Genomic DNA, 12,250 nt, shown 5'->3' on the forward strand with positions numbered 1-12,250 from the left:
TTTCAGGAAGAACACATGGATCTGTCAAACGTGCCCAAGGAGTACCTCGACCTGAAGAGAGTGTTCAGTAAGTCTCGAGCTGCTTCTCTGCCTCCACATCGTCCCTATGACTGTGCTATAGAGTTATTGCCAGGTACGTCTCCGCCTAAAGGCAAACTTTATTCGCTCTCTGTTCCAGAGAGGGAGGCCATGGAGAAATATATTTCTGATTCTCTAGCAGCCAAGATCATCCGCCCTTCTTCATCACCAGCAGGGGCGGGGTTTTTTTTTGTGAAAAAGAAAGATGGCTCCCTCCGTCCTTGTATAGACTACCGAGGGCTGAACGCTATCACGGTAAAGAATACATATCCTTTGCCGCTGATGTCTTCTGCCTTCGAACGTCTGCAGGGGGCATCCTTTTTCACGAAATTAGACCTCCGCAATGCTTACCATTTGGTCCGCATTCGAGAAGGCGATGAATGGAAGACTGCCTTTAATACCCCCAGGGGGCACTTTGAATATTGTGTTCTTCCTTTCGGTCTGTCCAACGCCCCTGCAGTCTTCCAAGCACTCGTGAATGACGTGTTGAGAGATATGCTAGATCAGTTTATTTATGTTTACCTGGATGACATACTGATATTTTCTCATTCTCTCCAGGAACACGTTCAGCACGTCAGGCGAGTGCTTCAGAGGCTGCTAGAGAATGGGCTTTATGTCAAGGCGGAGAAATGCGTTTTTCATGCACAGTCTGTTCCTTTTCTGGGACATATCGTGTCAGTCGAGGGGATGCGCATGGATCCAGAGAAAGTCCAGGCTGTGGTAGATTGGCCAACCCCAGATTCCCGCAAGGCCCTGCAGAGGTTTCTTGGTTTTGCCAATTTTTACCGGCGTTTCATTCGCAGCTTCAGCCAGCTCGCCGCACCTCTGACTGCCTTAACCTCCCTCAAGACTCCGTTCAGGTGGTCCAATGCAGCGCAAGTTGCGTTTGATCGTCTGAAAAGCTGCTTTGTTTCAGCACCTATTCTTATTGCCCCTGATCCATCACGGCAGTTCGTGGTGGAGGTTGACGCATCAGAGGTGGGGGTCGGTGCTATCCTGTCCCAGCGCTCTTCCTCGGACGGCAAGATGCATCCCTGCGCGTATTTTTCTCATCGTCTCAACAATGCTGAACAAAATTATGATATTGGTAATCGAGAGCTGTTGGCCGTCAAGCTTGCATTGGAAGAGTGGCGTCATTGGCTAGAGGGTTCGGGGGTTCCCTTTATCGTTTGGACCGATCATAAAAATCTGGAGTACATCCAATCCGCCAAAAGATTGAACTCTAGGCAGGCGCGGTGGGCTTTATTTTTCGGACGTTTCGATTTTTCCATCTCGTACCGACCAGGTTCCAAGAATGTTAAACCTGATGCACTTTCTCGAATTTTTGATCACTCTGAGCGCGCATCATCTCCTGAGACCATCGTGCCACACAGACTTTTTATCTCTGCTGTCACCTGGGAGATCGAGTCAAGGGTCCGCATGGCCTTAGAAGGGGTAACGCCTCCGCCTGGATGCCCACCGAGTCGTTTATTTGTGCCAGAGGAATTACGGTCTGACGTCATCCGTTGGGGTCACTCTTCCAAGTTGGCCTGTCATCCAGGGGTGAGTCGTACCTTGTATCTAATCAAACAACGATTCTGGTGGCCAGTTATGGCTCGTGACATAAGGAATTTTGTGTTGGCTTGCTCAGTTTGTGCTGTTTCTAAGACTTCCAATCGCCCCCCCGCTGGACTTCTTCAGCCGCTGTCAGTGCCATCGAGACCCTGGTCCCATATTGCGCTAGATTTCGTTACGGGTCTTCCCCCCTCCAACGGGAATACGGTGATTTTGACCGTAGTGGACCGGTTTTCGAAAGCCACTCACTTTATTCCTCTGCCCAAATTACCATCAGCCAGAGAGACAGCGGCTGCTGTCATTGACCATGTCTTTCGTATTCATGGCCTCCCGACGGATGTGGTTTCTGACAGGGGGCCTCAGTTCATCTCTAAATTTTGGAGAGAGTTTTGTCATTTAATGGGGGCGACTGTTAGTCTTTCTTCTGGTTTCCATCCTCAGAGTAACGGTCAAACGGAGAGAGCCAACCAAGATCTTGAACGCATGTTACGATGTTTAGTCTCTCAGAATCCATCCTCCTGGAGCCAGCAGCTCTCATGGGTTGAGTACGCACATAACTCATTACCAGTGTCTGCCACGGGCCTCTCTCCATTTGAGTGTAGTTTAGGGTACCAGCCACCTGCTTTTCCCAGTCTGGAATCCGAAGTCGCGGTTCCCTCTGCCCACGCCTTTGTCCAGAGGTGTCGACGTACTTGGAATAGGGCCAGACAGACCCTCCTTCAAGTAGGTTTGCGCACCAAGGCTAAAGCCGATCGCCACCGGTCTAAGCCTCCCGTTTACGTTGTCGGTCAAAAAGTGTGGCTTTCATCTAAAAATATTCCTCTCCGCACCGTATGTAACAAACTTGCACCTAAATTCATTGGCCCGTTTTCTGTCACCAAGATCATTAGTCCGGTGGCAGTCCGCCTCAAACTTCCTCCAGCGTACAGGAGAATTCATCCCGTTTTTCATGTCTCTAAATTGAAGCCCGTTTTTCATACGGCCATTAATCCGCCCACTCCGGTTCCCCCCCCGCCGCGTCTCGTAGAAGGGGAGACGGTTTATTCGGTTAAGCGCATTCTGGACTCGAGACGGAGGGGACGAGGATTCCAGTACTTGGTGGACTGGGAGGGTTACGGTCCAGAGGAGAGAAGTTGGGTTCCTGCAAGGGACATATTGGATCATTCTCTCATCGATGATTACAATCGCCAGGTAAACTCTTCTGGGAGCGCCAAGAGGCGCTCTTAGGAGAGAGGGTACTGTCACGGTTTATGGATCTGTGTGTTCCTCCTGTATGTTATGTATCATGCCTTGTGTGTTGTCATGTGTGAGGGTGTGTGTTTGTTTACCTTTTGTGTTGACAGCGTGCTAGGATCAGCTGATGTCATCAGCTGACTTATCATCCTCCAGCTGAACCTCATTTGGCTGGCTATAAAATTCCTCCTGTGGTATGTGCTGGTTATCAGTCCGTTGTTGTCCTTGTTTGTCCTTGTTCCTGACTGTTGTCTCCCGGTATCATCCGCTGTCTGTTTGATGTCATCGCTGTGGTCAGTGGCTCTCTTTTGTTTGAACTTTCGTGTGTCCTTTGTTCATTAAAACACTCGCATTTGGATCCTCCTTGTCTTGATTCGTGACAACATTATTTCCAACTAAACACTTATTTTGTAATGTAACACATCAAGTCAAACTAACAGTGCTGAATGTGTTTCTGTAAATATGTGTAGCACTATTGTTGGGGCCAAACACTTTATCTGCCAAACCCCCTAGCCAACTGCACTAACAACAACAACAGAAAAATTGCAGAAAAAAACTCCTCCCCGTTTAATTAAGCTGTCTTAATACCACATTTATTCTAAAATGATATGTTAATATGTTCCACTTGGCTGCATAATACACCAAGAGACCACAACTCTCCTTTGTTTTCAACATTTAATGAGGGGGAACATTCCTTCTTCACTTGCTTGTGGAGCTACAGCAGGGAATATGATAAAATCCAACTGGGAGGCTTCACACAGCAGCGATCACCCTGCAGTTAGCTTTTTCTTCTCTCGATAACTTGTTCTAGACAACAACCTCACCAACGGTTTCCTACAACAAGCTTTTACAAGAAATGCTCAACTACTCTACGTTTCCTTTCATACCTCAAAAAATAAAAAGTGTTGCTGAAGCAGAACCTCAGACCAGGACATCTCTACGGTGTCTGTGGAAATACATACGTTTAATATGCTTTATTTTCATAGTGCACTGATGTTGCTGATGGATTCAATCAGTGTTATTTAAGAAGGAAGTTGATCTTAATTCGATTGTTGGCTGTCTTTTTCATCTGCCTCTCCAATGACCTTCACTGCTACATTAAATGTCCCTCCAGACTCTCAAGCGCTGCATTAATAAAATAAAAAAAATTCACACTGCCAACACCTCGATATCACACAAAAGCCTCATAAAAACTGCTTCCGGGATTTAGTCCAAATAGCTGAATCAAAGAATGTTAAAACAAGATGGCATGTTTTCAGCAGTCACGGCACCTGAAAGTAGCAGATATTTAGGACACATTTACAAGATAGAACTGTACTAAAATATTAAAAAGATGTAGATGTACAAATGACAACACAGTCAAAATTCCTACTCACAATTTGTGAAAATGTCAGTATTTACAGTGCTCAGCGTATATAAATACACCCCTCACAAATTAAATATTTTTAACAGGAAGCTATACAATATTATATTTGTCCGAGTACATTAGATTAGTCAGTACTGAAGCCATATCTGGAGCTTATCTAATAAAATAACTTACGATAATGATCCAAAAACTAGTATACCCAAATTTATATGTTATAGAAAAATATTAAATACAAATGTAATAAAGTGGAAAAATCAAGAGAAGCAAAATAATTGAAAAATTTAGTTAAAAAAAATTTAGTAATTTTTTTGCAAAATTTAGCATGAATTTAATTGATGACTAAAATATTATTTTATAACATTTCAAATAGTTTGATTATCAAGAGACCAGAATGGCATAAATATAAATCATTTTTGTTGAAAATGCTGTTAAAAAATATATATATATAAATATTAGCATGTTAACTTTGTCGTTTTGGGATAATGATATTAGCTAGTTGAAACACTGAATACAACTTTGGGTTTGTCCAAAAGCTTAGGCTGCTGACTGTGAGCATAAAAGCACCTCATAAAACTGATTCATTTTGCATAATGCTTTGATCAAGTACAACAGAACAGCTTTAGTTGATAGTTAAGCAAATATTTGCTTACTACCATACTGACTTCTCACTAGAAATGCAATCAAAATTAGAAAATGCTGGTCCAAAACAAATCTACACTAATTGAAACCCAAGAGATGCATTTTTTAGCTCAACTGTCAGAAATGGCAGGAACATAATTGTGGGATATCAAAAAGAGTGAAGGACACATCTATGCTGCCGTTGCAACCTCTGGAGGCAGGGCAGGCATATTTTGGATTCGGATTTGCATACCTCAATACCTTTGATGGCAGCATTTTAACTTTTTAACTTTTAGATGCAGCACCTCAATTATCATGATGCTCCGAGTTTGACCATTTTTATTCCATAGTTTTACCATATAGCTGGTTTTCCATTGGGCAGACAAAACATTCAGTGACCACAATCAGCCATGACTTTTTTTTTCAAAAGGCAAACAAAACACAAGAAATACCATAGCCAGTTTTCTAAGGACCTGACACAGATGATGTCACTGTACACTGCTTGTTCAATATAATGTCTATCGAGTAATGCCAAAGGAAGCCCAGCCATACCTTCAGCCTCTCAGAAACTCCATCGGTCACACTAATGGTGAACTCCTCCACCTTGGGAACCTTCAGCTTAGCCTTGTTCTTCTGTTCCGTTTGATACTCAGTTCTTGTCTTGACCACCACCTGTGGGAAAATATTTAACCATCAGTGTTGTGACTGAAAATAAAGCATTGGTTCTCAACGTAAGGTTACGATTTTGTATGTCTTCCTAATGTAACAGACCCGAATCAGATCATCAGCTTGGTGTCAGGGAGCTCCATGAATTGAACTGTGCATGTCAGATAAGTGAGATATACAAAATGTGCAGAGTGGTGTTGAAAAAAAAAAACCTATTAAACCCCTGCCAAAACTTTCTTATCAATACTGACCAGAACCGAGTTAGGCCTTTCTCTTGATATAAATTCCCGCTTGTACTTAAACTGCCAAACCAAAATCAACAGCACACCAAATCAGCAGCATTCTGAAAAACAACAGTGTCCAAATTGTTCAAAGTGAAACACACCAGCAAGCAAAATAAGATTTGGTTTGGTTTCTTAAGATTTGTACTGTAGCTCAAGTGGTGGTAGTATTGTTAAGGTTGTAGGTTCGATTACCAGGGAAATCTATAACTGATAATTGTGTACCTTCAATGCAGTTAAGGATATACTCACGCTAGGCCAGAGGAGTCCAGGAGGAGTCCGGTCTCTTGCAAAGTTTAGTTTCAACCCTAAATGGACATACCTAGGCTAGCTAATCAAGCTCTTACTAGGCTTTTAGAAACATCTGTGCAGTTGTGTTAAGGCAGGTTGAAACTAAAATCTGCAGGACACTGGCCCTACAGGACCGAGTTTGGGCATCTATCTAAACCATACCCGAGCATGTTTGACTCACATTGCCCGGTTCAATTGACAAGTGTGAGAGCTCTGAATTGCGCCTGGGGTGTTTTAGTTGGCTGGCGCTGGCCCAGTTGGAAGAGGTGTGCCAAAGCACAGTTTGTTTGGGTTTTGGCGCGGTAGGCTTGTAGTGCGAGTCTAAAGTGCACCTGAGCACAAAATTGAAGAGTCGACATCACTTTTAAGAGACTGTATCATGTGGATTTATTAATCGTTCTTACTTTTCAATGAATGCAAACTCTCGTAGTTTATTAAAGATGCAAACACCTGGCTGCACGTCAGCTACTGCCTTCAGCAAACCTCCTTCAGCAAACCTCCTAATACATGTAGCACGATGATTTTCATGAAATGTTTTCCACTTCAAAAGTGGTGGATCTGTTCAGCAAAATATTTGACTGTCACCACAACCCAAATGACATAAAATAATACAAAACAATATAACTAAAGCAAATCCACTGTACCGAGAGCGCTTCTCTTTTGTCAAACTGAACAGTCGCATCATGCTTGATGTAAGCATTCTCAGGCTCAGAGGGTAAAATTGCAGTGTGAAGGTTTACACTTCTGCATCAAGTAATCAGCATGACCTACAGTATGGCGCCTTGCTCATAGCCATGCATTAATATACAGTATCTGCGTGCTGTTTGTGTTGCTCTGCAATAACACTTCCGAAACTCTAGCTGGCAGTAGGTTTTTATGTTTCTCTATGTCGTGTTTCTTCTCGGGTGTTTTGTTTTTTCTAAATGCTACCTCACTGTACAGATAGCTAAAACTAACTCATTCAGAGGCGGGGACCGGCAAACATACAACAACTTTAATCATAAGGTAAACACAAAACAACAGTTTCCATTTGGAGCTCCTTCACGGTACTCGACACTTGTAAATACTCGCTTTATTGGGCTCGTGGCTCTCAGCACCGCCCACACTCGTCACAGCTACCGTGCCCACCAATCACAGAGCTTGCGCTACATGGCGTTGTGAAGTGTAGTTACATTTTTTAAAAAAGGTGTGCGTCAGCCATGGTGAGGGCTATGCGACCGCACAAAGGCTGCGCCGGTGAATACACGTGCACCTGACGCAGAAGTATAAATCAGCATTTAGGGGGAAAGGGGAGGGGGCACAATCATGCCAGTGCATAGGTCAAGGCAACCGTGCCTAGTGTGACTACACCCGAAGTTACTTCAAATCTGCCAACTTAAAGGTGCAGTAGGTGATTGTCTTACGAAACATTTTTTGTTGTGCTGGTTGAAAGTCTCTTCACAGTCCAATAGTAATGATTACAGTAAATGATCTAAATGTGTTTATATGTATTTTTATATTCTGGGTAAAGCGTAAAACTAAAAAATGTTTTTCTAATTAAATAGAGTCGGACCATCATCTCCCTTAATTCCGATAGGCAGGTCAGACTGTCTGTCAGCAAATGTAGATTCCGACTTCTGCGCATCTGTTCACGCAGATCCGCCATTAGCGCGTGCCCGTCTGCTTTACAAACGCATGCGCTCCGAGTGAGCTGCGGGCCGCTCGCAGATGCCGAGTTGGAGCCGGAGGCGCCGAAGGACAGCCGAGCTCGGGCCGATTACTGTAAAGCCAGGCGCGGGTATAATTCGCCCTTAAAGCGGCCGCGCGGTCACGAGACGGACCGGGAGAAATCAAAAGCTGAATTGAAACTTTTAAAAACCTGAATCAGTATTGGAGTTACTTTAGCACGCTAGAGGAAGGACGACACCATGGCTGAAGTATTACTGTTAGACAGGTGATGTTCTGTTTTGAAACTATTTTATGTTAGATTGTGTTTTGGTATGAATGACTTACATGCACAGACGTGTTCTTAAGCCACTGAAATCTCCCGGTGAAAGATTGATGTGTTTATTCTCAGTTTCATAAGGTTCTTTGACAGCATCTATAATGTAGATCTATATTTAGTTTAACAACAAAACACCAGTAAATAGCGCTATTCCGCCTAACCTGCTTTATTGAGCTGAAGTTGCTTTTACATTCACATTGGGTCATTTTTGAACAATGATAGCCTTCCTATACTGTTTACCATGCTACTCTGAATATTCGCTCTTTAATAGCATGTAAGTCTGGCAAAGTATTTCATGTAATTCCTGCACGGCGCTGGCACTAACTAACTGGCGAATGACATGAACTAATGGGTTGTCTGTCGGCTGTCGCGCGATTTCAGGGGGTGTGGCTTTGAAACACAGTCCCTCCTCGCCGTTCAAAGATAATATGCTAAGCAGTTAGCATTTTGGCAGATCACCTACTGCACCTTTAATGTTTGAGTAAGCCCAATTTTATCTTTTATAGCTACAGCTAACATCTTTAAATTTACAGTACGTAATCATTTTCAAGAGCATTTTGGGATTTTTGGATTGTATTTTGGTTGTTGTCGATGTTTACTTTTCATATACTTCTTTGCTCTTTTCTAAAGTTTACAATGTTGTTTACTTATTACTGGTTGGTTTAGATCATGGTTTTTAATGCTTGAACAAACTTTTAATTTAAATACTTATGGGAAATGAAGTAATGAAGACAAATATTGTTTAAAGTGAGCAGGTACTAAAGCACTATATTCCAGCTAATGAAATGGAATTGAGCAAAACTGCATTTAATCTGAATTTTACCTAACCATGTGGTCACAGAGGAAGAAACAACACCCTTAATTTGATTACGTCTCATTGTTGACCTATGTTTCTGTGCTGAAGGCCCCTGAACAAAGCCAAATGAACTACTGCTGAATTACTGCTTATCTGTCTCCTTCTCAAACCCTCTGACATTTCATTTTCCCCCTGAATAACCATCTTGTCTGCTTCTATTCCTCTCCCCTTCTCCTGATCCTTGTGAGGCATTCTTCTGTTATGGCTGGAATCGTTATTCAGGTTTTGCAGTCCCCCAGAATGCAACCTCTGCCTCCAGGCAAGGTTGCGCATTGTCTTTTTTTTTTTTTTTTTGCTGCTGATTCAAGCCATCGATAGTGTCAACACCAGGGACTACTGCGGATCAGAATGGATTGATCCCGTCCAAAATGAATATTGTACCGGTATGCTTTTAAGACAGCCTACTTGATTGGAAAAATGCTTTGAATAATGATGAGAAGGTGATGACATGCAGCTTGCGATTTGCATGCAATTAGAAGATGATGAATTTGGTAGGCCGATGATAATGGAGTGGTTTCAAGATTCTGTATAATAACGAGACAACCTTGCCAAATGGGAAAACAGAAACATGCATCTGCATAAATATGGGGCAATAACCGGTTTCAAGGTTTACCTCAAGGTTCAAGGTTAGTCAATGATTTAACCCTTTCACACATGAGTTTTAAATACTCCAGCTGACCCTCCGAGAGGGGTCTGGATACAGACCTGGTGCAGTGCAATCTGAGCTGCATCCAATGCTTTTTAATGCGCTCAACTAACCCCGCCCCTAACCCTACCCATCACAGTGTAGTCACTCACTCCATTGAGTGCATGTGTCTGACATTGCATCGCTGAGTGATGCAATCTCAGCTTGCATCAGGCTGCATCCAGATAATATTGGACCCTCCTGCTTGAGTTTTTGTGACCCATTTTGTGATCCATCGCGTTCTAAAGTTCTCATGGCGAGGCGTCAAGTTTATCACATGACCCACCAGTCCAAAATGATCTATGTATATATCGTATTTGGTTTCTTTTTTCCCTTTTCTGTAAATATTGACAAATGTTCTAATTATATTGTGAAATTTCTGATACTCCGATTCTTAAATGTGTGATAGAACATATATTTTGTCCTCTAAAAAGTTTCATAATGATCCCATTCTTTTTTATATGACGGGTAATGGGTGCCGCGGTTGTTGCTAAAAAGGATACAGCTGCAATCAGAAGTTAATGAGAACTATTAAAACTATTTATTAAATTACACATGAATTGTATTTTTTTAGTGTCTACCCTTACCTCATCCCTAAACCCAACCCTCCTGGTAATGTAAAAGTATTATTTGTTGTAGAGTGTCACAAAAATGATGCTATATTGACGTGAGCATCCTCAGCTGTATCCAATCTAGACCCAACCCTCTCCTGCAGCACAGTGAGGTCTAGATGGGATACAGCTGAGGATACTCCCATCAATATTAGCATAATTTTAGTTTTTACATTACTGTGAGGGTTGGATTCAGGGTTGAGGTAGGGGTAGGCACTAATAAAATACAATTAATAGGACAATGAGGTAACTGTACTGAAATAGCCTTCACAGCCACCAGATATCAATCCAATAGAGCGCCTTTGGGATGTGATGGAATGGAATGGAATGATTCACATTATAGATGTTCAGCGGACAAATCTGCAGCAACTGCATGATGCTATCATGGTACTATGGACCAAAATATGTGACGAATATTTACAGTACCTTGTTGAATCTGCCACAAGGCACTTCTGAAGGCAAAAGGGGGTCCAACCCAGTACTAAGGTGTCCCTAATAAAGTGGCCAGTGAGTGTATTTTAAAACAGTAATCACAAAACAGTGATATCATTATCCAAGATTTTAAAACCTTCAGAATCTTTGCACTCAGAATTTGCACAGGTCTCACATCTAAATCCATGGCTTGTTTTATCCTTACAACTCAAGTATTGAACGAATATCATCCAAATGCTTTGCTTTTCAGGTGTATAATAGCAAAAAAACTGATGCAACTCTTCAAAAAGTGAGTTCTTAACTTGCCCTCTGTAAAATAAATAATGATAAAAGATCTTTTAAATGATCTGCAGTCATTACTGGCTGACTGCTATCTGTAAACCTCTAGAGGAAGATAATGATTTCCCGCAGGGCTGATCCTTGTCCTGCTTAAACAGTTTAATGTCAGCATGAAAAAGTAATGGTTTTTACATTGTCCAAGTTTAGGTGACAGACTTACATCAAGCAGTACCATTTCAGAAAGTCTATGCTAAATCCTCTGCTTGCAAAAATAATTATTCTGTCCATTTTTTAGCAATAACACGAGTCTTATGATTACTGAGGTATTACGTTGGTCATTTAAGCACTGCATTAATGGCTCCAGCATTATTACATAGCTTAATGATTAATAATTATATTATTCTTATCATCAGCTTTTCGTCAGGCTTTGAATCGATGAACTCGTGAACTACTGACTGACATTATGCAGAACACTATGATTAGCGATCTTCCTTTCTAAATATAATTGAGCGTATTTGAACAGAATGTTTTCAGATAATTTGTACAAGACAAATTCAATCTTCCCGACTAAGGCTTGCGGCCATTTTTCTGTCAGATTTCCATTCTCTTTCATCTTATTTATTGGAAGTTTCCGTAATTAAATTCCCATTTTTGTTAATTAAATATGGACTGCATGAAATTATGATGTTGTAAGCAGGGTGCCCAGGGCACATGACTTTGGAAAAAAATAAAAAATAATTTAGCAACCTTGAGAAATAAGATGGTCTAGAACTTTTTTTTTTCTACCGCTCATTATTGTAGTTTACAGAAAGCTCCACAATTATCTAATTAGGTATTAACAAAAAAAACTACTATGACAGACATATGTCAAAAATATGTATTTAGTATGCATAACATAAAAATTTTTACTAATACTTTAATGTAAAATAAGGGTGACAAGTGTGAGTCATCGGAATCATGCCCAGGCATGGTTCAGTTGGCCTGTCCTGGCCCGGCTGGAAGAGGTGTGCCAAAGAGCGGTTCAGTTGGGCTTTGTTGTGGTAGGCTTGTAGTGTGAGTGCAAAGCACGCCTGAGCGCAAAACTGAAGATGTGACGTCGCTTTTAAAGGTTCAAGAAACGAGATGGGTCTGGCTGCAGACCTGGTGCAGTGCAATCTGGGCTGCATCCAATGCTTTTTAATGGGCTCACCTAACCCTACCCGTCACAGTGGCGTCACTAGCTCCATTTGAGTGCATTGTGTCTGACATTGCATCGCTGAGTGATGCAGTCTCAGCTTGCATCATCAAGGCTGCATCCAGATACTGTTGCAAGAAAC

At 41.9% G+C, this 12,250-nt stretch overlaps 1 protein-coding gene across 1 annotated transcript in view; it reads right to left on the reverse strand.

The window, feature by feature from the left end:
• The window catches only part of nsg2 (neuronal vesicle trafficking associated 2), a 49,788-nt gene that overhangs the window by 31,883 nt on the left and 5,655 nt on the right, over positions 1 to 12,250 (reverse strand). Inside the window, 1 exon segment of the mRNA NM_200873.2 lies at positions 5,402 to 5,521. Within this exon segment, the coding sequence (NP_957167.1) occupies positions 5,402 to 5,521 (120 nt within the window).

Source organism: Danio rerio, chromosome 21, assembly GCF_049306965.1.
Source record: "Danio rerio strain Tuebingen ecotype United States chromosome 21, GRCz12tu, whole genome shotgun sequence".
NCBI lineage: Eukaryota > Metazoa > Chordata > Actinopteri > Cypriniformes > Danionidae > Danio > Danio rerio.